Source organism: Platalea leucorodia (genome assembly GCF_965183815.1).
Source record: "Platalea leucorodia genome assembly, chromosome: 12".
NCBI lineage: Eukaryota > Metazoa > Chordata > Aves > Pelecaniformes > Threskiornithidae > Platalea > Platalea leucorodia.
The window spans coordinates 15,296,266-15,321,039 of NC_138834.1; the positions used below are offsets into that span (position 1 = coordinate 15,296,266).

The window sequence follows — 24,774 nt, forward strand, 5'->3', positions numbered from 1 at the left end:
CACGGCTCCTCGTGCGGGGCTCGTTGCACGGCTCCTTGCGGGTGGGCCCGCCCGTGCAGCCCCTCGCGCCCGTGCGCGTGCGCGGCGCCGCGCGTGGTTCCCCGGGCAACCGAGTGACGCGGGCGGGTGGCCGTTAACGGGCGTCCTGTCAGGCGGCGGAGGAGAGGGCTCGGTCCTCGCCCCCCGCGGCGCCTTGAGGAAGGAGGTGGGGGGGATCGGGGCTGGTTCCCCCGGGTTCGGGCGGTGGGAGGCCCTCGGCGTGAGGACTGCGTGCTGGCGAGATCGTGCTGTTGTTAAAAACAGCTATAAAGGAAGTTTTATTCGTTAACGAACCCCATCAGAGGGAGGTGATCTGGCTCTGGGTGTGTTCCCCAAGAGACTGGTTATGTTTTAGGTGTCCCGGCCCCTCGGGATTTATTTCTATTGTTTGAGCGGCTGCTGAGGGGAATGAGACCTCGTGTAGTGTGTGTTAGCAGCAGATTCTTCTGCTGGGCTGCCCTTTAGAAAATTAAAAAGGCTTGCTTCGGAGCATGGGCAGCAGGTGTGTGTTTTCATGACTGGGAAACTAGAGCTTTTCATAATTTAGGGAGTAAAAACACCAGGGTTCCCATTCTGGAACAATGCCGGCACCAGATGCACCTAAAAACCACAGAGTTGAGGCACCTGTGGTGGCAAATGCGGGCAGGAGCAGCAGATTCAAGGCACCTGTGGCACCAAACGCATCTAAAAGCAGCAGAGTCAAGGCACCTGTGGTCCCAGATCCACCTAAGAACAGCAGAATCAAGGTGCTGGCGGCCACTAAAGTGTCGAATCCTCGAGATTTTGTGTGCATTCAGGCTTTGCCTGGCTTTGCTCAGAAAGAAGGAAAGGTCTTGGCCAGAAGCAGAACAATTTATAGAAGCAGTGAACCTCCAAGAGAACAAGTGTTCTGGGAAAACTACTATAGGAGGCAAAAGCAGTTCACTCAGGGGCTCTTCACCCCCATGGGGAAGCCTTATCAGGAGCTTGGAGAGATTCTCTACACAGACGCGAAGAAGCTCACCCTCTACTCTTTGGGGCAGCTTGCTCAGGTAGGCCTGACTTTCCTGGTTCTGCTTTAAATAGAAAAGCAGGGAGGCTTTTCTTTTAAGTAAATTGCGAGTCCCTGTTTCCAGGGAAAGGGATCATTATTTCTGTTTGAAGAAATGTTTGAACCAATGTTCCATGCCTTCCTGTGAATAATCACAATCTGATATAATATTTGATGGTGGTACAGAGCATTCATAAATAAAGCAGGACTGCTTTGATGTGTATATTGTGATTTGGGAAGTGGCTTTTGAAACTGGTCTTTAAAGTTCTTAATGAGAGCACTTAAAATGGAGCAGAGACAATAGCAGGCTAATGAATGAAAAGGAAAACGTGGGATAATGAGAACGTACTTAAGGGAAAATGCTCAGGGAAAGGTAACACGTCTTGAAAATGGAAGGAGAGGAATCGTACTGAGGGCATGAGGGTAAAGGGTGGGTTAAAAGTAGGAATGATAAATGGTGGCAGCTGAGGGGTGGGTAAAAAGCTCAAAAGTTGAGCATAAAAATGGTATAAAAAGTAAAGTGTTTGTAATACAACTTGCACAAGTAGGGATGGCTTCGGAGGTAGTGGATTAATTATTTTGTATTTTACTTTGCGTCTGTATTTGGGTTTCAGGAAGGTATAAGAGGATTAGCCAGGAGTGTCTGTGGTAGTTTGTGCGTGTGGTTATTATCTCCTGGTCTCCTTAGTGTTGCATCCCCACCAACTTTGTGGGTCTTGGAACTGTCTCAAGTTGCTTTTAAGTCAAGCTTGAATCATTAAACCACAGTGACAAGAACTCGGTCACTGATGCTTGAGATGAGCTTGCAGTGTTCTGCCATTTGTTTTCTTTTCCTCGATGCTGTTGGCTCCCGCAAAGAGATCTGAAGCAGCTCTGAGTTTTCTGTGCTGTTTTGCGCAAAGAACAATTTTCCTTGTGGAAACAGAGTGAAGTCTCTCCAGCCGATCTGCAACATCAGGCTCTGCGACTTTGAGCCTGCACTTTGCTGTGTGCTTTCTAACGGAGTGCCCAAGGGACAGTCGCTGACAGCTGCGGCAGAAGCAGCGTGGTTATTATTCAGGGTAGGCAGAAAAGATTCTGTCCACCCGCTACTTAATTTTCTGCTCTGATTGTGTGTGTTGCGTTCAGAGCTTAAAGTTGTAGATCAAGTGTTTTAAGCTCTAAATAGACAATGGGGGGCATTCACTTTATTTTTACATGCTACCTAAAGCAGCATCCTATGGCTGTCTTCATTCTGAGGCTTGTTTCTGTAAATTAGTCAACATCCAGGAAGTGTTGCCAGTGTTCTTGTTTTAACCCTTAACTTCTAAAACATCTTTCTATCTGAATATTAGAAGTTGCTTTAAAGACTTTTTTCAACTGCAGATATATTCTTTAAAATTCTGCTAATCTTGCAAGTGTTGGCTAATTCGTGGTGGTTGTTGTTGTTGTTTTGGTATTGAAAAATGATGTCAGGATTTGATCCTTAAGGGTGCTCTGAAACCCAGTTGGAACTTGGTTACTTAACTTGACCAAATTAAAAGTATACAATTCATACAGAAAATAAACTATATGTAGGTCACTAAATGTGTGGTTGTGGCTTAGGCTTTAGATTCGCGAAGCTATCAGAGGGGATGTAGTCACACCTGCTGTGCCTTTTTGTGGAGAGCATGGCTAAAAGCGCTACATAGTCTTGAAAATCTCAGACTAACCATTTTTTTTCCTTTTTCTAAGAGGTAATGGTTACTAAGTTGAAAAACTAATAAATAAATACATAAAAACTAAAAAAAGAAAAAATTCCTGGCAATGAATCTGACCTGTTCTCTGCTTCCCTCCATCCCCACAAATGGGGGAAGGCCCGGGGATTTCGTTTCATTTTAAGCTGCCGGCATGCTCCGCAGAAATCTATTTACGTGTTTTTCAGAGATACTAGAACGGAAATGTATTACTATTGCTTAATTTTAAAAATACTTTCTATTACTTGTATTTTTGCTTTATATGAGTTATTCTCCCACTCACACCTAGCAGTCCCCATAATATTTTGAATAACTGAGAAGTTTGAAGATACTGGATATGTCTAATTATAGGTGTCTGAGAGCATAACATTCCTGGTAGTAAAAATCATGATCTCTGATTAATGCATTTGCACTCATCTCTGCCTTCTGAGTTAGCGTCTTCTTCAGCCGCAAGTACAGCTGATGACTTGCAATGATGAATGACAGTAAAATTTGTAAACAACAACAAGATGATAAAAGCCCTGTGAATTCAACAGGACTCGAGTATGCTAATATCTTCTGGCAAATGCTACTTTCTAAACTGATATTATTTTAAAATAGATTTTAAGAGCTAAAAACATTTGAGTAAGTGTGCTGGGATAGTTATACAAAATTGTATGGGCATAGGATATTATATGTAATAATTGCACATTTAGGATGCTTTTTTTATATACTTGATGGCAACAAACGTGTTCAGAAAAGCTCTGTGTTCGTGGATGCTTTTTGTATCTTTATTAAGTAAATTTGGTCAAATATCAGCTCTACGTTTTCAGATACCATTCTAACTGTTGCACTGGGAACTCTGCTGTTCCGTAGTCACAGAGAGAATGCGATACCTGTCTTACAGTGCAAACACTAAGTAAAGCTGGCTGAATGCAGTGGGAGAACTGCATTTCACTGCAACCCACTGGACCAAAATAAACCTCTTCCAAACTGCTAGCAATACTGACAAGGGATGGGGGAAGCTCAGGAAGTGTAGTGTTTGTGTTTAAAACAACCAAACAACAACAAAACAGACAACCAAAGCCCACAGAAAAAAAAACCACAAAACCAACAACCAGGAGGCTGCTTTTACCCACCCTGTACAGTATTACCCAAGCGTAACTGAGTGGCCAGCTTTCACAGTGATGTGGATTTTGTGACCCTTATGGCTTTAGGATGCCAGTTATCCCAACTCTTATCCCCAGCAGCGTCTTGGTGTTTTCAGATGTGCTTTATATGTGGTGGCTTTCTACACGTGCTGTCTGCTCCCTGCCTCTGTCTTTACTAGAAGAATCCTGAGAAGCTGAACAGGCCATGTATTTTAACCAGAGCAGCTACACCAAGCGTCTTCCCAATGGATTTTGTTCTTGCCTTTTCAAAACTTGCTGGGGGGGCGGGTAGGGGAAGAGAATCCCTGTGGGGCTGCCTGGTTCTGTGTTGTGTTAACGTCGGTCCATACCCACACCGCGAGGCAGAGCCCTTCCAGCTTCCATTACAAATAATTGGAAGTTACTTCGGTCGGTTTGAGTTTTTTTCCCCTCTCTCTCACACATCGGCTGTGCATTGCAGACAGCACTGATTCATTGAAAGTCAAAGACTGTAGCTATCCAGACAGTATTTTTGATTTCCTAAGTGTTCAGAGCAACGTGTCTCTTTCTTATTCCTTAATCCAGTGGTGCATGGTGATGTTAGTCACCTTCTATCATGTTTATATAGCTTCTTTCCCTTAATTGCTATGACAAATTCATTTGCAAAACCTCTGAGGTGGCTTGTTGACTTTTACATGAAAGAAAGGTGGCCTTTCTGACCAAGCCCTAAAAACAATCCAAGTCCACAAAATCTTGAGTATTATTAGTGTCAAAGCCTGCTCTGTACTTGTCATAAAACTCTGTTCTGTAATTCTGTGCTTTGGGTAAATAGGTCACTACATAAGATTGACAACAGCATCAGCAATGAAAGGTTTTAAGCTGGAAACTGGAGAAGAAAACGGAGCAATTTCTTTCAAGAGAAATTACACTGATGTTATTTGTTATTGCTGCAGTTAAAGATCTGTCAGAGTTTCCAATTTAAAACCTTGCTTTCCAGAAGACTAAAACCACATATTTCAAGGCAGAACTTAAAATGCAAAGAACCTTTTTCCTGCCAGCTCTCTGATGCGAAGGTCGGTTCCTTATCGCTCTGGGAAGAGCAGGAATACATTAGTGGTGGGTTATCTTCCCAGTATCTCCAAAATGGAGAAACTGGTCAGGCCAGACTATACTGGTGTGGTGACATTCCTCATGCTTTCTGACTTGAGTAACCAATATGTGGTCATTGATCAACCCCAGTCTCACACCTGCATCTAAGTGGTGCTATGCCTGAGTCATTTTAAAAAAAAACAAAAAACCCAAACAACTTTATTATAGATTTAGAAGCTTCAGAAATACCTTGAAACTTCCTATTTGAAGAATGTGAAATTTCAACAAAATGCTAGTGAGAAATAGGATAGCACGATATTTCTCAGTTGGCTTTGAAAACGAAAAGTTACAAAATACTAATACTTTCTAGACTATTAGTAGAATATAAGGGTGAGTTATCACTGGGATGGCTGCTACTCAGAAGTGCCAAAGCATTGATGGAGATGTTCAGATTTAAATGTCTCTTGGGGTATTTTGGTAGATTGTTGGCTGGTGAAATTGGACCCTTCCACATCTTTTTGCTGCTTGCTAAAGGTGGTCTCAAAGTCTTCTGAAAGCCTACCACGCAGTGGGTATATAGGTATGCCTGGCTTAGGTTTCCATGGCGATTTATTGTGCCTAATTGACACAGGGGGATTTTGCAGATAGTTTTTCTTTGGCTGATCTTCTCTAGTTTCCTTTTCTCATTTTTAATTGGTAAAAGGGTGTTGTGGGGGGTTTGCCTTTTTTTTTTTTTTCCTTTGGTGTTAACCAGATACAAGTTGTGAGGTGGTTGGTTTTTTTCTTCTTTCTGGAGTGACCATACAGGGAAGCAGCTGTGCCGCTCTCTGTGCGTGGAACTAACTGTGGGTGTTATACCAATGACTTTTCCTACAAGCTCCATAACCTCCACTGATAACTTATGTGTGCAAGCTCTCAGCATGGTAATCATCAGGCAGAACAGAATTCATGCACGTTATCAGTCTGAGGTGATGTCTGCTTCGCTTCTCGTGATGAAAACTGATGTACGCTTCCAGCTTTCACCAGGGTCACTGCTAGCAACAAGCAAGTGGAACTCTGGTTGTACACGTTTTATGGATAATGCTGATTTCCAGTAAACAGAATGCATTGTTCAAGTATTTTTTTTACTGTCTTCTGTAGCCTTTAACTATGTTGGCAAGCATAATACTAGACTGCTTTTCCTTTTTAAAAATAGTAAGAGATGCATTTCTTGTTGCAAAAGACAAATTCAGAGGATATTTGGAAATGAACAGCCTAATGGCATCTTGCTCTCACATATGACTTTCTTCTCACCCATCCAAGGAGGCATTGACCCACCAGATATTTGCAATGTACTGATAATGTACCATTATATTGCTGCTTTTATGTACACGTTATTAAATGTTAGTAAGCCTGAATGCATAAGGTTTGAGGGTGTATTAGAAAGCGATAAATAAGCAGACTGTGGATAATTTGGCTATGGAATAACAGAAAAGGGTATAGCTTTAGGTGACTGAACTAGTGGTCCAGAGCAGTATGTTTATGTGAGAGTGGCGCTAAAAGGAGGAGTGGAATGAAAGATAAACAGAAGCTGTGAAGTGAGGTGATAGATAATGGCGGCATCATAGACAGAACCAGAACAGAGCAAATAATATAAGAAGGAAAGTTCAATTTTAGACATATTTTATCAAATTTGGACATACGCTTAAATTGCGATAGCAGATCGTCTTCTGCCTCCTTCAACAAATGCTACATCAGATTAGGCTGTTAGACTGTACACTGGCTACTGTTGGTTTTATTAATTAAGCTCATTCCCCTTTGTTAGCCTGAACCATAGATGTATTTCTTTTAGCTTGGGTTTAATTTTCAAGAGCATTATTAAAAAGTTGAAAAAATGTCAGTCACACTGTTTTTTAGGAACTAAAATTCTTATTTGTACATGTCCGTGGACAAAACGGGGAAATATTAGATCATATGGCAGTAATTCTAACAAGAGGATAACAACATTGCCAACCAAGTATTTGAGATTATTTAGCAGGCATAGTGAAGCTGCTGTTGATGCAGAATTTCTGAATTTCATTTTTTATTCTTACCCGTGACTTACTCTGCCTCTGTAGTCGTGTGTCTGTTAGAAAGTCCTGTCTATTTCAGAGCAGCAGCAGTCCTTCAGTGCTGAAGTAGTTGGTTTTGTTACTGTTAACCGTAACATTTAAGCACTTGTGTGCTGAGAGTTTTGTTGAAATGTTTTTCTTCGTGGCCTTGTGAGACTGACAATCATTACCTTTCTTGTACCTTTGGAGAAAGTGACTTAGAAAAGTGAATTAACTTAGCTAATTGCATATGGAAAATATAAACCTGGTATTATAGTGAAGAACTTTCTGTTCCTGAGCTCTTCGTTTTTGCTGCAGGTTTTCTTGTTTTGTCTTTTAGAGTGTGAAACACAAATGGTGATATAAATGAGACTAGAGATAGGACATATGCTTATGGAACTATATTTTTAAGATTGGGGTTTTTTTTAATTTGGTTAAGAGTGATAGTTTTACTTTCCAACATGAATAGTAAATGTTAGGTGCTAATCCTGACCGGAGCCTAACTACGTGAAAATGTTATGTTCTATAAAAGTAAAGGGTTTATGATCACTAAATTAGTTTGACATATCTCTGGAACAGCAGCTCACCGGGAAGGTCCGCACAATCTCCATGCTATTCAGTTCAAAACAGTCTAATCAATTTCAAAAGTTCAATTTCTGTTCCTAAAGGCTGCTTCCGTAATGAATTAAGGGAAGCATATCAAATGTAATAATGCATTGTTATTAAGGTTTTAGTAAACTTGCCAAATGTCTGGCTGCTGGTGCAGTCATGGTGCATTACACTTCTGTGATTACAGCTTGAGTTGTCATTATAGCGAATTGCATTGCTCACCTAGGTTTGGGAATTGATCTGCAATATCATGCCTGGGGCAGGAGAGAAGTGCATTACAAAGGTTACGCTTTACAGTGAATATTCAAAACATTAGATTTCTATCAGGTTTAACTTATGCTTCTCTTAAATAGTGCATGCAAACACTCTGTAGGTTACCTAATGAAAGAAATAGACTATTCCTTGTATTTGAAGAACCTGGTGTGCCCCTGGTTGCAGTGTGGCAGTTAAAAATTACTTTTGCTAACTGGTAGCACTTTGTCGAATGGTTACTTTTGGGAGGGAATGGGGAAAAACGTTTTGAGATTTGACTGGAAGTGCTATGTATTAAATAAATGTTTGTTACTGTTTATGGGTACGATCGGTTTAGGACTGGCACTGGACAGTAAGGCTAGCCCTCTCTGTAATTCACGGATGAGTTTCGGGTTCCTGTTCCTTTGTGTCACTCTGACAGCACAAAGGAACGTTAATGCTGATCTTACCAGACACCGGAGGATTTCTCTAATGTAATGTTCAGTGGAGTTATGTCAGGAATGAATGTATGTGTACCAGAAATGTAAGAAAATCTTTCAGGTGGGAAAGCTGAGCTCTTTTACATACATGGAACTTAGGAACCTCTCTGTGTATGTGATCACTAGTAGGAAGTGGTAGGTATTTAATTAGGGGCAGGGGAGCATGAACAATGTGGAGATTTTTATATTCACATGGGGGGGGGGGAATCACAACTGATGTAGAAATGCAGGACAAGATTTGTAGATAGGTTAGGTTGTGCTGATTTCTAGGAAGGTTGATATATTTATAGATCAGGTTTACCCCAAATGATGCCAAAAGCACTTTGCAGGCTGAATGTAGAGGTCCTCTCAGCCATCCCTGGTTAACCGTGGTCAACAGAGCAGAGCAATACTGCCTGAGAGTTCAGGATAGAAAGTGATGAAGAATAATGTATCGAGTTGAAAAAGGAGAGGTAAACTTAAGTGAGCAGTCAGCAGTTCAAGCAAGGTGAAGTTTAGCCAGGACACCTTGCTAATTCCCCCCAGACGTTGCATGGCAGCGGAGGAATCATCCTTCTCATACAGAAAATAACAGTTTCGGGGTAAGTTGCTCTGAATGCAAGAACTTTGAAACCTGTTCTTAAACTGGAATATTTCCCAGTGCAGGGAAAGTGAACGAAGGCATTCAGCAGTGGGGGGCAAGGTAATAATTAAAGCTTGAGTTTGTCTTCCAGAGGAAAAACCATTTGTGTGGTGTTTCACTTTCCTTGAGACTGTAGAATGATGTGTCTTAAACTGCAAGCACGGAAGGCAGCGCTTTCCATGGCTAGAATATCTTCTCATTATTCATGAAATGCCTATAGAAAAAGTCTTGAATGCACCACAGCGATGGGGGGGAGGACGACGACTGTAAGCAGGGAGAGGACATAATGGAATGTCACTACATTCCTTGTAGTATAATGTGACCTTTCCATTAAATCAACGTTATGCTATTTGCACAGAAGGAGAGCTAAGATAGAGAGTATTTTTAGGGGACAATAGTCAAGGTAATTAGGCAGCTATATAACTGCCACTCTTTACATTTAGAGCTCAACAGCAGGGTATGGGGAAGGCGGTAGTAGCTATAATGTTACTTTGGATTCTGTTCATTTTGAAAAAGGAGTTACTTTTTGTCACTTGTGAAAACTAGGCTGTGGCATTGTTTGGGGTATTGTAGCCTGGAACCTGTTTTTCTGGTGTATTAAGATGGAGGTTTTAACTTAATTCCTCAATGACTTGCTCATAAAAGGTTTATGCATCCTCTCCGCTAATGCGGCAGGTACAAAAGACAGATTCCACAGTCCTTATTGGTGTGGAACACTCGGATATTTCGTATGCCTGTCTGTCGACCTTGGTGGAGTAATTGTGGAGTAAGGCACAAGTGAAACCCCGCTAGATTTTGGTCTGTGAGCATTTAACTTCATAGATACCTACACAATTTCATTTGAGGGTCCAAAGATGCTTCATAAAGCTGTTGCGACGTATTTAAATTTGTAATCACTCATTCATACACTGCATCCATTACAAATCTTCCCTTTTTAAGAATGACTTTGACTTTTTAGTAAGTTTCCTTACTCATAAAAGGCAAATTCTAGTTGTATTACATCGGGCTCCAGATAACAATCCATATGTTTGAAATAAAGAGACTGCAAAGCTGTTAGGGTTATTTGTAATGTTTTCTCTGCTGCAATTAAAGTTAGGTTGCAGTAAATCACAGAGCCCACTGAAGCCTCTGGCCAGTCCTAGTTGCTGTGAGCGCACTCTGCTGTGTCTTTGGCCTTGAGCTAATGCCTGTGGCGCTACTGGGAGGGTGAAATCATGTCATTCTTCATCTGTTAGAGCAGTCCTTGGACTGCAGTCCTTCAGTCTGAAATGTATTTACTTCAATAGTTTTGGCCTCAGTGCTTCATTTCTCTCCTGCAGGTGCAACCGTTGGTTCCCGGTGATCAGGTAGCCTCGTGTGTCTGCCATACTGAGGATCCTGACCTCTCCAGGGTTCCTAGGTGGCATCATTTGGTCCCACTATGTGCCAGCGTTTCCCTCTTGGTGCTTCAGGAACCCTGTGTTATTGAACTCTGCTCTATCTCGGTTGATTCCTCCCTCTCCCCTCAAAGTCATTATTTACCTGCTTGTACCCCTTGAATCTCTTAGCTCCCAGTTCAGACAGAGGAAGACTTACAGCTTTAGATAACAAGTGATCCTCATAGCTAATTGTTTGCCCTGCTCTTTGGGGAGCTATTTATTTTAAGAACAAATGAAGTTATCTCGTAACTATGGCCTACAAATAAAGGATAAACACTATCTTTTTTTCACTGGAGAGTTGAAGGCAGAAAGTCAAACCTGTCGTGTCTGACAGAGCAAGGCTCACACATATGGTTCATGCCTTGAATTCCCTCGTGACTAGACTGATACCTTGTGTATTTGTGGTACTGTCTGACCCCAGCTGTCAGGTGCTCCTGGTCATCTTGATCTGTGGTCTGCCACCTGGCTGTGTTGGCTATGTCAGAGAGGCTGTGACACAGTACTGCAGGTAGACGAATATCATCTTGTGGAGCCTACATGCCAAATGTTCCCTAAAAAAAAAAAAAAAAAAAAACCAAACAAACAAAAAAAACCACCGCACGAGAGCCCAGCAGCAGTGTTCCCCTCCTGTCACATAACCTACTGCCAGACACATGCCTGAATACAGGGGCATAAGAAATAGTAAAGGTCTGCAATTCTGGTCTTTGGTAACTCTTAGGACTAGTACTTTCTTGCAGGTGTAATGATATTGGCAGGTTCGTTGGCTGGCTGGTGAAGAATGATGTGACTGCCATCGCTTCCCAACGGTCAGGTGTGACAACCTTAAGCCACAACGTAGTGAAGTTTGCTGCTGACAAAGGTTTTTGCCCAGAACAGACTGAAATAGCTGGATTATGATGTCATTACACTGCGGATGTATTACAACAGTAAGACTGAATTTAAAGAGAGTTTATATTCCCTTCCTAAATATTTTCTAAAGCTGGTATGTACTGATCTATTTAGTGTTGATCAGTTATGCCAGAGCTAGAAGTATTTGACTTTTATACGTTGCATTTATTATGTTGACAAGATAATTGAAAATCTATAACAATTGTCTTGTAATTAAAAACCAAACATATTCTAGTCCAATTCCATTGTGATGGTTTTAAAAACTTGGAAATCGATCTCCCTCTAGTTATGAACCTGTTTTCCAAAGTGAGCAGACTATTACTGAACAGATCCTTTATTTGAACACAAAGGAAGCCTTTTCTCTAAGGAAGCTTCTCAAATACATAAGACCAACACAGTATTAGCTTAGAGCATATGGTTAAAATATTCTGTCTGTTACGCTGCTGTACCTTGTTAATACTTGTCTTAGGGTTATGCATTTATGCATGCAAGAAACTGAGAGCCTTTGTGCTGTAACAGAAATGCATTTAACTTCTCTGTTAACACCTGCAGCAGGTGATAGGTTATCTACAGGTATCTGCCACACACTGCTTCAAATTTTTTTTTTTATTAGGTTACCCTGAAATGTTAGAAATTAATTCCTGGAGTCAGTGTCAGCTAAACTGACAGTGGATCAAAGCTGTGAGACAAATTGCTCATTACAGTTCAGGGAGCTGAATCCTCTGTGCAGACAGCTGTACTGTCGCTGGAGGCTTCTCGGGCACTTCACCCGCAAGCTCTGCCTCGACAAATGCTGCCATTGTTGGTGAAGCTCATAGGTGCATTTCTGTAATATAAGCTCATCTTAAGCTCCCATCAGAGGCATTGCTATGTCTTGGAATTGTTATTTGTTTGGTTGGGTTTGTTTCTTGTCACCCTGTTTAGAGCTTGTGTCACTATGCAACAGCTTGAACTACAAACAATGATGTTAATCCATGAAAAATGAGAAATTAAACCTTGGCAGGATCCTAGTGATCCCTATCTAGGTTCATCAGATGAAAGCTTTTTTTTTTTCCTGGCTTTTTCTGAAAGTTTAGCAGCACAGAATCCATTCAACTTTGCCATCTGACAGTCAGAAATCATTCTTGCTGACAGTAAGCTCACTTCATCTTTTAGTGAAAGCAGATAAAAACAGATAAAAAAAAAAAAAGACAACAAACCTTTTCCAAATAGTCACTTTGCCATTTCCATTAGCTCATCAGAAATGGTTGACTCTTTCCCTTTTAAGAAAGCTGCTTTCAGTAAAATACTACATGTGCAGTTTTTTTCCCTTCAGGTATTTCCCTTTCAGTTGTTTTCCTAAATTACTGTTAGCTTATATTATCTATGTGAGATCTGAATTGGTGCGTGTCAATAATTGCTAGGTCAGAGCAAGTTAGCTATGTAAGAGAGAGGCGCTGGAGCAAGGCTTTCCAACACCTATTGGTTGTAACAGCAAATTGTGTGAATGTAAGTCTTTGTGCTGCTTTGCTCTGAGGTCAGCTGGAAGACACTATTGCTTGAAAACAGTGATTTAATGGCAGTATGACACACAGCCTTAAAACTAATGGAATACAAAATAGGAAATCAAAACAAAGACAATGCTTAAGGAGAATGGGCCACAGATGTAATGCAGTCTGTGTGTGCAGCTGGCACGGCTATCACAAAACGCTTCTGAAAATAGCTGTCCTTTGGCAAGTCAAGTTTTGATGGTTTAGCTGTGGCTTATTCCCTTATTTATGTGTCAGATGTTAGCAGTTTGGACTGAACTTCTTTTACAAGAAGCGTAGAGTAGTTCCTAAATATTAATACTTTCATTTTTAAGTCACAGATAAAATGGTGCAGGGCTTTATTTGCAGATAATGTAGTCAAATCTATGCCAGAATGCTAGCTTACTTAATCTGATGATCCAGCCTACGCTAGGTACAAAGGAGGGGGATGTGTGCACGCATGCTTAATTTTTAGTGTGAATTACAAATAGACAATAAAAAAAGGGGCATTTTAAGTTCAGTATATTATATCTAAAACCCATGCAGAGCTGTTTGCTAGGACCTTGGTATAGATGTAAAGGGTGTTTTGGACTTTGTATCAGAATGAAAGGATGCTCTGTAATCTTGCATAAAACACAGCCATTAAGATCCTTTTCTTGACATGTTCATCTGTCTCATGTTTATCGTGGGTGAAGCTGGTGCCAGCCAGTCTGTGGATGCACATTGCAGCATGGACCATATTCATCCCTGTCAAAATATGGATTCAGTTAGAAGCTTTATTCCAGCAGAGAATTTGACCCTTTAACAAAAATATGCTTGAGTGAAATTAAATGCTGGTTCAGAATTTGGTTATTTTTTTGTTTGTAAACTTTGTATTTTCAGTTTACCTGGGGAGAATGTGCGTTTATATAGCCACCATTGTATACTCTTTGTTTATTCTATTTGAAGTGTTCTTGGAAAACTCTTTTAAGAAATATTTAAGCGTTTTAATAATTTTAGTCTTTAACTTGCATCCAAGAATGCCTGTTTGTTTCAGGGAAGCAACAGGAGTGGCTGCCTGGAAAACTAACAATGGAACTGTCAGTCCCATATTGTGACGTGCATGTGGTGAAAAGATGACTTTTTTAGGGCTGGCAGATGCACTCTGTTCATTTTACAGGTCATTAAATTTCTCATTATACAAACTCAATCATCTGAGGTTTTTAAAATATGATTTAGACTATCCAAAAGATTAGGCAGTGTGCAAGATAAATGTAGAAGTTTAACTTTTGAAAGACAAAACGTAATTTGAAAAAATGATAGATAAATTCTGTAATGATGCTACTGTATTATTCTCATTGTCTAGCTACTCCATATGGAAGGTTATAGTCTCACCTTAGGTATATCACTGCATGCAGAGTAACACCAAACAAAAAGAATTTGTCTTTGCCGATCTGTTTAGAGAGTCTGATTAATCTGTCTGCATTCTAGAGGAGAGACTCTGTAGTAGTAATTTGTGCATTAGGATATTATCTTTCTTGATGTGGCTAGAAAGCTGCATCCCTTTAAAAATGCTGTAAAATGCTGCGATGATGAAAGAGAATTACGGTTACTAAACTTCTCTAACATTTCTTTGCAGGATTTTGTTTTTCCTAGTCACTGAGTCTTAGCTGTCTTTGGGGGGAAAAAACCTTCCCCTTCCCCCCCCCCCAAATGAATGTAATGTTTGTTTGCCAAAAGCTCAAGATCTACAGATATCAGCTACCACTTTGGGGGGAAAAAAGTGGTTACTTTTGATAACTATTTGGCCTGAGTAATAACTCACTTAGATTTTACTTGGAAAGCAATTTGTTAGCACAGCTCTCCTCCACACAAGTTTTCTTAGGAAAGCCGTAGATGGGAGGAGGTGATGTTTAATCAGTTGAGCTTTCTGTTAATGTTGGCTTTCCATTATTTTCTTCTACAGAAATATGAGTCACTGTGATCCCAGAATAACAACATTTAGAGTGCCACTAGTGAGCTGGGAAGATACAAATGAAACAATTGCTCTAACAAGCTCAGGCTTAATCTTTCCCTACACATTTGACATTTTCTTCTCCAACCACAGCATTGCTGTCCAGCCTTTCCAACACCTTCAGGCTGCTGTTACATGGAGTTTAGATATTACTTGGCAAAAAACAGAGCTGGGAAACAGAGCACATCAGCTTAAGCATTTATCTTAAGACTAAGACACTGCTATTTCACTAGAATGTGTCATGTCCCACAGCTAATTCAAGACTATCCATATGGATTGTCCATAAATTAGGTTCTTGACATATCCCTGACTTCTCAGACCTTTAAATAAAGTACAGTCTTTCACACTAAGACTATGCTAGACTTTATAGCTTCTTACCGAACTAGGTACGTGGACCAAATAGATTGTCTGCTGCCACAGGGCTTTGGTAAATATGTGTGTTCACGTGACTGAGTGCTTCTTAGCTTAGTTCTGAGTAAATCAAACGATCCATAATTGGAGAAATCCAAGATGGATCTCTTCTGCACAATCCTGAATAGGACACCCTCTGCCTTCAGCATAGGAAGAACGTTCATTACTAAGAGACCTTTTGAAGTTTTACTGTGAAAGTGGTTCAGTAATGTCCTTTCTTTTTACTATGCCAAAGCCAAAGTAAAGCCTAGGACAGAGATGAAGATTATTGCCTTGTTTTTGTGTCCTGTAAGTATAAAAACACAAGCGAGAATCACCATGGTTATTCCAGTTATTCACAGCTTTTCTCTAGAGAAGAATCATGGTAAAACACATTATAGCATACTCCTTGCAAGCAAGCAGGGTCATGCAATCTGAAATGACAGTATAGTGCGTTAGACCTCTGGTTATCGCAGTTCTAGCTCTTCAGTTGCCCACGCACAAGCACCTAAACTTATTCTACTGTCATCTGAGAGTAACCAATTTTAATCATGGAAATGATGACTACGTTTTGTACCACTCTTACTTTAGTACTTTATATCAAAATAAAAGTTTGTTTTCAACCAGCCTGCAGTGGTCCTGCCCATCCTCTTTAAGAACTATTTCTGAAAATCACTTTGTCCTCATATGCAGGGCATGAACCACTTCTGGGTCTGGCTGCCCAGGGATCGGAGCTTACTCCATTATGAGGTTTCTACCAAATCATTGTTCGCATCAGAAGGCTTTCAGACTTTGTCTGGCTTTGTCTGTGTGGGGAAAAAATAAGTGTACCTCATCAGGTTGAGACATTCTCGAAAAAAGTGCTGGGTAGACACAAAGCTAGCTCACATAGCATCCAATTACTGGATGTTAAGTTCCTAAGTACCAGGAAAATTCTCTAAGCCCTTTTTTTTTTTAAACTCAAATACAGGTGGATGCAATGAATTCTGATAAACCTTACTAACATAAGCTATCAAGTGATCTGAGACATCAGTAAAGCAAAATCACCCACATAAAGCTGATAATTTTGAACTCAACTTTCTTGCATGAAAAAGGTTTTCTAAAAGAAGTTAGGAAAGTAACTGTCTCAGAGCTTGAGATAGAAGCTCTTGGGACTGATCCACTGTGCGTTCTGTTTGCAAGGCAAAGCTGGGCTTGCTTATGCATCCCCCATTCCTTCCAGAGGTGAATTTAACTGTAATTAGTTGTTCCTTCTACCAATAGTTTTCCTGTCCCTATGCCAACTAAAAAGACTTTTCTTTCTGAGTTCTGAGATCTAGTTTGTTTGAAATAATGTTCTTTAGAAAGCACAGCCAGCTCTTTCTTTCTTGTGAGTCTGGCATACTTGGCCAGCTGTTGTTTGAGAAAATTGTGCCAGGAAGCCTGTCATATTGTATTTTTTTAATGTGTTTTTCTTTGTTGTTGGGGTTTAAAATGAATTTAGATCTTATGAAAAATGCTCGCTTAACAGTCTTTGCAGAATAAGATTTTTCTATTTACCAACAAAACCAGTAGGAGTGGTGTGTGTTTGCTCCCAGGACCTCTCAGAATGCATTTTGGTGGGAATGGATGCAGTGATGATAATGGTTTTGGCCTCAAATCCATTTATTCGCTAAGTGGGCTACAGCAACTTACAAGAACAAAAGACTCCAAAGCCAGTTTTTTACCTCGGGCTACACAGCATATCTCACTGCATTGTCTGTTGTCACTTGAATTTTTTTTCCATTGCCGGTCTGACAGTGAAATAGGAAGTAGCTCATCTTTCTGAGATTTTTTTTTTTTTTTTTTTTCCTGGGCCAATGGTACTTCTAGTAGAAGTCAGATCTCTTCCCCTGAAAAAGTAAATACCTTTTTAGGCATGTCTGCACTTTAATTAGACCTATCCAAAAACTATGTGACATATATTCCTGGGGGAAAAAATTGTGTTGTAATATTGAATTTTCAATAATTCTGAAATTCTAGCTAACGTGACTGTGGTTTTAGAGAACAAAGGCACTTCATTTGCTGGATTGATCCTTCATCGCCATCCTGTCCTTTCTGTCTGCTGCGTAGAGGTTACACACAATCGGTGTTGGTGGGTTGAAGCACTGCCCCTGTGCGAAGGACTCGGTCTATCCATGAGTTTACGGTACAAGCTGGGCAGAAGAAGAAGAAGGAATTAGTTACTGCTAGGGAAAGAGTGTATCTCAAAAAGACGGTTTACTATTTAAAAATCAGTAAGATATCGCTGTCTTCCTAAGCTGCCTAATTTCTTTACCCTTTTTGACTATTTGTTTTTAAGGCCCCTGTTTCTAATTTTAATTGTACTTTTGTGAGGCATTTATTTAAGCTATTCAGACAGCACAGGGTAGTGTGAAGGTTATTACACAGTAGTGTACTTTGTCTCAGGTTCCTGAGCCAGTATAGCATTTTGTAGTCCTTTGCCATTGCTGGCTGAAGTAACTCCTGACTATAAGGACCTGTGAGAAAGACGCAGAAGAACATCCCAGAAAAATCAGTGCTTAGGTACAGGCCACCTTGGTGCTGCTTCCTTGGTGCTGTGAAATTTAGTTTCTAGGACAATAGAATTTCATCTCATGCTAAGATAAACTTGGCTCTGCTGTGGAGCAGGATAAAGCAGATGATCACTGTCAGGCACCGTGTGAAGAGCTTGCTTAGTGGTCAATTGAGCCAGTCATCTCAGCGTATTTGCTATGAATCTAAATGCAGAATTCTGGAGGTGGAAAATGGCCACTCTGCTTCCCTCCAGGAACAAATCCAAGCAAAGTCACATCAGAGTGAAATTTCTTTTACTCAGCCCATAAAATAAACAGATTGCCCTGCTCACATATAAATGCCAAGGCTTTTAAAGGAACTGTTTGAAACTCTGCAGATCTTAAGGTCTGTGAGGAGTTGCGATAAGACAGAAAGAGGTAGAGGGCAAGGTGTCAACAGCACATCCGAAATCCCCTTTAACTTCTGTTCTTCATGTGGACGCTGAGCACTGTTGAGGAATGTTAAACTAAAACATGGTTGAGGAGAAAGGAGGAGGTTCAGAAATTTGCCTCCTTTAATGTTCTTCGCTGACAGTGACAAATGCTGTAAGATTCAGTCAGACTGTGGGAGGGGATTTGGGACTTCCAGACTAAGATGCAAGCTTCTGGCTTCACAGACCTGCTTTCAATACCCCGCTCTTCCTATATGCGGTGTACGTGACCAGGGACGAGTCACTTCTCTTGTTCTGCCTCCATTCTTCATATACACAAAGAGGATAATACCACACTTCTCCTTGACAAGAGTGTTGTGAGGATTAATGTCTTCAAGGTTGTAAATGGCTCAACTATTACAGTAATGGGTGGGGACCATGTAAGTAGTATAGATAGATAGGCTTTGGAGTTTTCACTGCTACTGGATGCCATTGTAGCCCCTGTAGTCCCTCCATCTCTGCCTAGCCAGGAGACTGTCCCATCCATCACACTCGGAGCCAGCCGTGCTTAGCTACACATTTGTGACCTCCAGGTGTGAGTATTACTACTCCTATCTGGGAAGGAAGCCAAAGGAGAGGTAACTTGTTGCTCTGTTTTATTAACACACTGACAAGAATAAGTGCTGTGCCTCAACAAACTTAAATAGTAAATAGTTCCTACACTGATGTTTAGTAAATAGTTCCTACACTGATGTTTAGTAAATAGTTCCTACACTGATGTTTAGTAAATAGTTCCTACACTGATGTTTAGTAAATAAAAGCCAGCATGGGGGAAAACCTCGGAAGTTCAGAAGGAAACAGGTGGTCTTGGTTTTTTTGTTTGGTTGTTTTTTTTTTCTGATCCCTGAGTAATGAGGGGACAATTTGAAATTCAAACAACATAGTAAAGAGTTAACAGGCTTCACAGCTGAGAACAGTGAGCAGTGGCCAAAACCAACCATTAACTTCTGCATGCACTGCTTGTTTATTGAACTAATATTGCTCACCCTCCTTTCCCCCCCCCCCGCCCCCCCCTTCTGTAAGAGAGAAGTGCTTTGATTGTTCTTAGCATGGCTGTGTGTTAGTTTTGTGGTAATTTTCAACTTTGCTGTTCTTTGTCCTCTACCAGGTGGCAGTGGTCATGCTTTTTATTCCACGGTGTTTATTGATTTGGTCAAAAGTAATTAAAGAGATAATTTGTTCTCAATTACATTTCCTTGAATTTCCTGAGGCTGGTAACTCTGCTCTCCAGCTGTGTCTTCCCCCAACTCCTTCTCAAATTAACTTTGTTCTCACTATGAAATAAAACAGAATAGCATGTTCTTTTTTTGTTTGTTGCTTTTGGATTGAATAGAGACTCTGTGCTGTAGCAGATATCGATCTGATAATTTTATTAGGTACTCCTGCCTTGGTTCATGAACTTTCATGTTTTTAGCATAGCATTCCAATAAGAAATCTTTTGTTAGACTAGCAGAAGTAAGAAACTAATTTTTTAGAGATGTTTCTGCTTTCTGAGTGTCCTTTGTGCCTAAAGGGTTCTTTTTAGCACTTTTGTAATCTTTTTAAAAATCTGCTAAATGCAAAAAGGAAGTGAGCACTGTTGTGGTGCAAAAGGGTTTTCTTTTTTTCAGTTTAACACAGATTACATTCATTTCTAGTAGAATGGATTTCTGGCGATCCAAAATGTCTTTGGGACATTTGGTCTTCTGGAAGAAGATTTGGGGACAATGTTTGTAATTGTGACTTCAGTAGGGGAAAATATCTAGAAAATATTAGCGAAAGGCTTTGGGTACTGCATATATCTAAATTACTGGCCTGTTGCCCAGAGACCATGTAAATGACAGAAACAGAAGGCAGAAATATAAGCAGCACAGAGAGAGATGTCATACAGAAGTGATAGCTTTTTTTTTTGCTTGTTTGTTTGCATTGACTTCCAAGGACACATTTCAAAATTTTCAAATCTCGTGTTTTTTAGATGATCTTAATAAAGAGTTTATGGCGAATATAAAGATGGCAGTTCAAGTAAGGCAGTTGCTTAAGGGGTTAAAAGTAACTGTAGGGTAAATGCACTGACAACAATGTTATTACAACTGAGATTAATTTGATCCAATTATTTTACAAAAGTTACCAAACTTATCAGAATTGGGTAAATAGTCTTTGGACACAAGAAAATAAAAAAAGGATTTCCCCAGGGAGTATGATAAACGGAGGGAAGTGAGTGGAATAACCACCACTGGGCTATTCGAGCTGGTTTTGTCGTGAAAACAACAGTCCTTCTGTACATATGCTTTCTGTCACTATAATATCTGAATGCTTCATAAATGTTAATGAAAGAGAAGTGTTATTTTTCGCATTTCAGACACAGGGAGTAGAGGCACAATGAGCTGTGGAGTTTGTACTAAAATTCATTGTAGTAAAAAAAAAGGCTTCTGCTGGCTGGGATAAGGTGTTAAATGTTTTATTTAGGATGTCAGAGGAAATTTCTGACAGAGGTGCAACTGAATCTACTTATTCCAAATCTCATTCTCATGCGTTCGCTAGCAGACAACCTTTCTCTCACTTTTCAGCTGCCTCCTTCCATTTTCCTGATGTGGCTGTATTGACAGTAATGTGTTCATTGGAGTGCGGAAGGAGACCTAACAGCACTGGAACTCCCTCGCTCATTAAAACTACCCATGGCAAAACAATGGGATGAGTGCTCCTTTCCGTCGATATCGGGACCATTTCTGACCGGAGACGGAGGAATGGAAGCTGCTGCACTAGCTGTTAGCAAGAGCTCCCCTTGGCAACAGAGATTCTCAGCTGCAAAGTGCTTTGCATTATTGATATGGTACAGCACAACCTTAACAAATCAGGTGTCTTGTCTTTGAGGCAGATATATATTCATATCTGCAGATTTAGTTGTGGCTTTTTTTTTTAAGGTGAAGCACTGAAATAGCATTATTCTTAAAAACATCTTGATTTTCTGCAATATATTCTTAGTGAAGTCCTTTGCCTTGGAGTCTCTTGTGTTTAATTGAAAATTCTCTTTTGGTCCCGATGTCTGTTCCATGTTCCACATTCTAGTGAAAGGGCAGAAAAGAGTCAGTATTGAGCAGCAGCAGTAAAAGACGAAACAGGAAAAAAAAAATAATCCTGAGTACTTGGCTAGAACACTGCCTTTAAAATTCAACATTTACAATCTCACCTGCAGAACAGCAGCAGTCATCTCTGTATGTCGTGCTTCACAAAAGCTTTCTAAACATTTTTGTAAAATTAAAAAATATATTTCACCAGGTCGATCTTGCGTTTGGATGACTAAATGTTGGCTTGTGATGAGCCTGTGCTGATTTATTCTCATCAAAACACATTCACAGTTTGCAAATGTAATCATAATGCTCCTATTCAAGTGATACATTAGAAGGAAGAAGAGTGCAATAGGTGTGTCAATCTGCTATTTTTGACAATAACATATAAACTTAGTGAGTTACCCAGAATGAAAAAAAACTTCAGGAATTGCCAAGGAAATGTGTTCTTTCACCAGCTTAAAGAAAAAGTTTGAAAACGTGCAACCTAAAAGCATGTTTATTGTCCCTCGACTCTCCCTCTATAGATGGCATCCACAGCACCAACTCAGGCTATTTCCACAGCAAGATTTGGAGAAGAAAGTTGGAAATTTTCAAAACTTACAGAATGACATCTGCAAAGATGATAGGTGTATGAAATGGAGAGAATGCTTAATGAAAGGAAGGATTTGTCAGAGCTGAACAATATTGAATTGCTAGAATTATTTAGAAGAGAAAGTGGAGGTATTTGAGAATTGTTAGCATAAAATGTGGAGTGTCTACAGGCAGTGGTTTGTGACTGAAAGAAGCTATTCAAAAGAATTTGTTCATCCAAAAATACTTTAAGAGCCTTCAGTTTTCTCTCTAAAGATGAAGAGGACACACAAAGAGCGGCCTAAGTCAGTGAGCAGGAATGCCAGGGCTTCCCGTGTGCCATTGCCACCTGGGGTGGCACTGCAAGGGGGCACCTCCAGGCCCACGGGAGCCCAGCGACAGACAATCAGATGGCATCGAGCTCCACCTGCTGCAGTATTGCTGTAGTTCACTGTACCCGGAGCTGCTGGATGTGATCTCCAGAAAAATTACTGTAAGCATTTTCATGGAAACATTTGGGGTCATTTCCTCATGTAATCTCACTTTAAGATGATGTTTCATATATTACTTTATGAATTTTTTGTTGTTTTTTTTTAAATTATTGTTTCGTACATATGGAGTTGTATGAGATTTTGTTACTTCACTATAATGAAAGCAGGAAATGATTACTGAAACAGGCCTTTTGATGGCTTAAAAGCAAATTAGATGAACTATGATGAAAGCCTTCATAAGTCGGAAACACTACAAAAAGCCCCAACACCCAAACTCCAAAGATTGTTCAGTTTGTCATGATAATATATTGTTGAGTTTAACAAATTAGATGTAGCAGTATTGTTTTCTCTCAGTTTTTTTTCATATCTGCACTGCAAATTAGAAAGATAGAGTTCTACTGTTCTATAATTATGTACTGTTACCATATTAAGCTCAGATTGTACCTTTTCAATACATGACATTGTAATGAAAGATAATGTTGTAGAAAGGAAGCTATTCCCTTCTGGTTTCTGTGATAAGGCTGACTGAATCACGTTATCAGTGCCTGGGTGGAGGGGGTGGCCTATGCGATACCTCCCTCCCTGAGCAACTCTGCAAGGCTTGGGGGGGTTCACAGCTCTTTTTGCTTTCCTCGTGAACTGGCAGAGCCGGCTGGCCAGAGGCAGGATACAGGGAAACGCTGCACCTGAGAGAACTTCTCTGCAGTGCTCTGTGGCATTAGACACTTGCAGTGAATATAGCTAAAACGGCTCCAGACCCTGTACGAGTGGTGAGTGTACTGGTGCTTTCAAACCATGGAAACCTTAGGGCTACATTTCACCGCTCTTCCCTCCCTTGAGTAGTAAGTTACTCTGAGAGACTCTCAATTGGTTTTAATCGTGTCATTCAAGGTATCGCCAGCTGCAAAAGCAATGGTACCTGGCCATTGTCGAGAGTTTGCTGCTTCTGGGAGGGGAAAAAAAAAAAAAATTAGTGTCAAGAGCAAAGCAGACTGGAAATTCTGCTGTTCTGCTGAGTGTAAGGTGCTGCTGCTGCTCTAAGTCCAGATCAGATTTCTTCTAGCTTTCTCTTTAAATACAGATAATGCGTGCAATTTAAAAAAAAAAAAGCCCCACCAGCATCAGTCTGCTGCATGCTATTCCTGCAGCGGAGATGATGAGAAAAGTGATACAAGTTTATGGTTTTTGGTTTTGTTGCTTATTGCGCTATGGGGTGATGCTGTGGTGGTCAGCATTACAGATTACAAACAGACACGCAATGCAAAGATAGGCATATGGAAATAGTAACAGAAAAGGAGAAAGAAGATTGAAGGATGTCCAAATACTTAGAATTACTTGGATTTTTCATTGTACTCTCAAAAAAAATGTGTGCCCTGATACAAGTTAGATATTGCCCCAAATATGAAAACTTTTCCAGTTTTAAAACCAAACTGCTTCTGAACCAGCTTCTCTGAAGGTGTTTCACCTACAAAGTCCTCTGTTCCATCCATCTGGCACCATTCTACCTTTAGGAGTACTCTGAAATTTAGAAGGGTAAATCAGAGGAAATAATTATTTATTTGTCTTTTAGCAGTGTTTATGTTCTGGATAGATAATCTGTGTTCATGAATGTACAGAAATATGTCAGGCGGCTTATGCTGCAAATGATTTTTTTTTTTAAAGGGTTTTGTTTGGCAGCTCATTTCTAAAACCCACTCTACTTTTGAAAGCCTGTTTCCGCAGTTAGAGACATGTAGTATTCAGAAGCCGATTCGTACGACAAACGTTTAAAATAAATAACTTTGATCTCTGGAAAAAATATACCAAATATTGATGATTAAATTCATGAAATGACAAACACTTAATTTTTACTTTCCCTAAAGTTCAGTGTAACAGACTCTCCATACCAAATGCATGATCATCTCCCGTAATCTCCTCTGATTAGCATTTTGTACAGGTGAAGTGTGGGTGCCCACTCGGGCTGTAAAATGATTCCTCCCTTGCTCAGCGTGTGAATGTGGCTTTCTCAGTCGCCGAGGCGGGCTCTCGGTACGTTGTAGCCCTCGGTAAGCCTCGTGCTCCTGAGCGGTGTCTGTTTGCCGTCTGGCTCTGCTGCTGACCAGTCGTGGTCAGGTGCACCCCAACCGCATGAAATAGCGGAGCCTTCAGACTTCTCTTTGGCATTTCATGAGTTCATCCTTATACTCTGGCTACAGAAAACTTTCTTTTCTTTCCATTCCAGCTACTTTGCTCTTAGTACTGTTTCTGGGTTTGGGTTTGCTTCCCCCCCTCCCCAGTTTTCTACTTGTTTGTGGGCTGCCTCAGCCATTATATTAGAACATTGGTGTTTGCAGTTTTCCAGTGAGTGAAGATACTGTTCCTTGCACCTTGAACTTTTGTTCTGCTGAAACGTTACATAGGAACATAAATTTGGAAAGAATTTTGTTCCTTCTCAAGTCAAGATTCCAACAAG

The 24,774-nt window shown here is 40.4% G+C and overlaps 1 protein-coding gene across 1 annotated transcript in view; it reads left to right on the plus strand.

Annotated features, from left to right (window-relative positions):
• Positions 1–620: 620 nt before the first annotated feature.
• The window catches only part of CCDC60 (coiled-coil domain containing 60), a gene marked incomplete at both ends in the record, with an annotated part of 62,960 nt that continues 38,806 nt past the window's right edge, over positions 621–24,774 (plus strand). The window contains one exon of the mRNA XM_082324707.1: positions 621–1,070. Within this exon, the coding sequence (XP_082180833.1) occupies positions 621–1,070 (450 nt within the window). The remainder of the gene's footprint in view (positions 1,071–24,774) is intronic.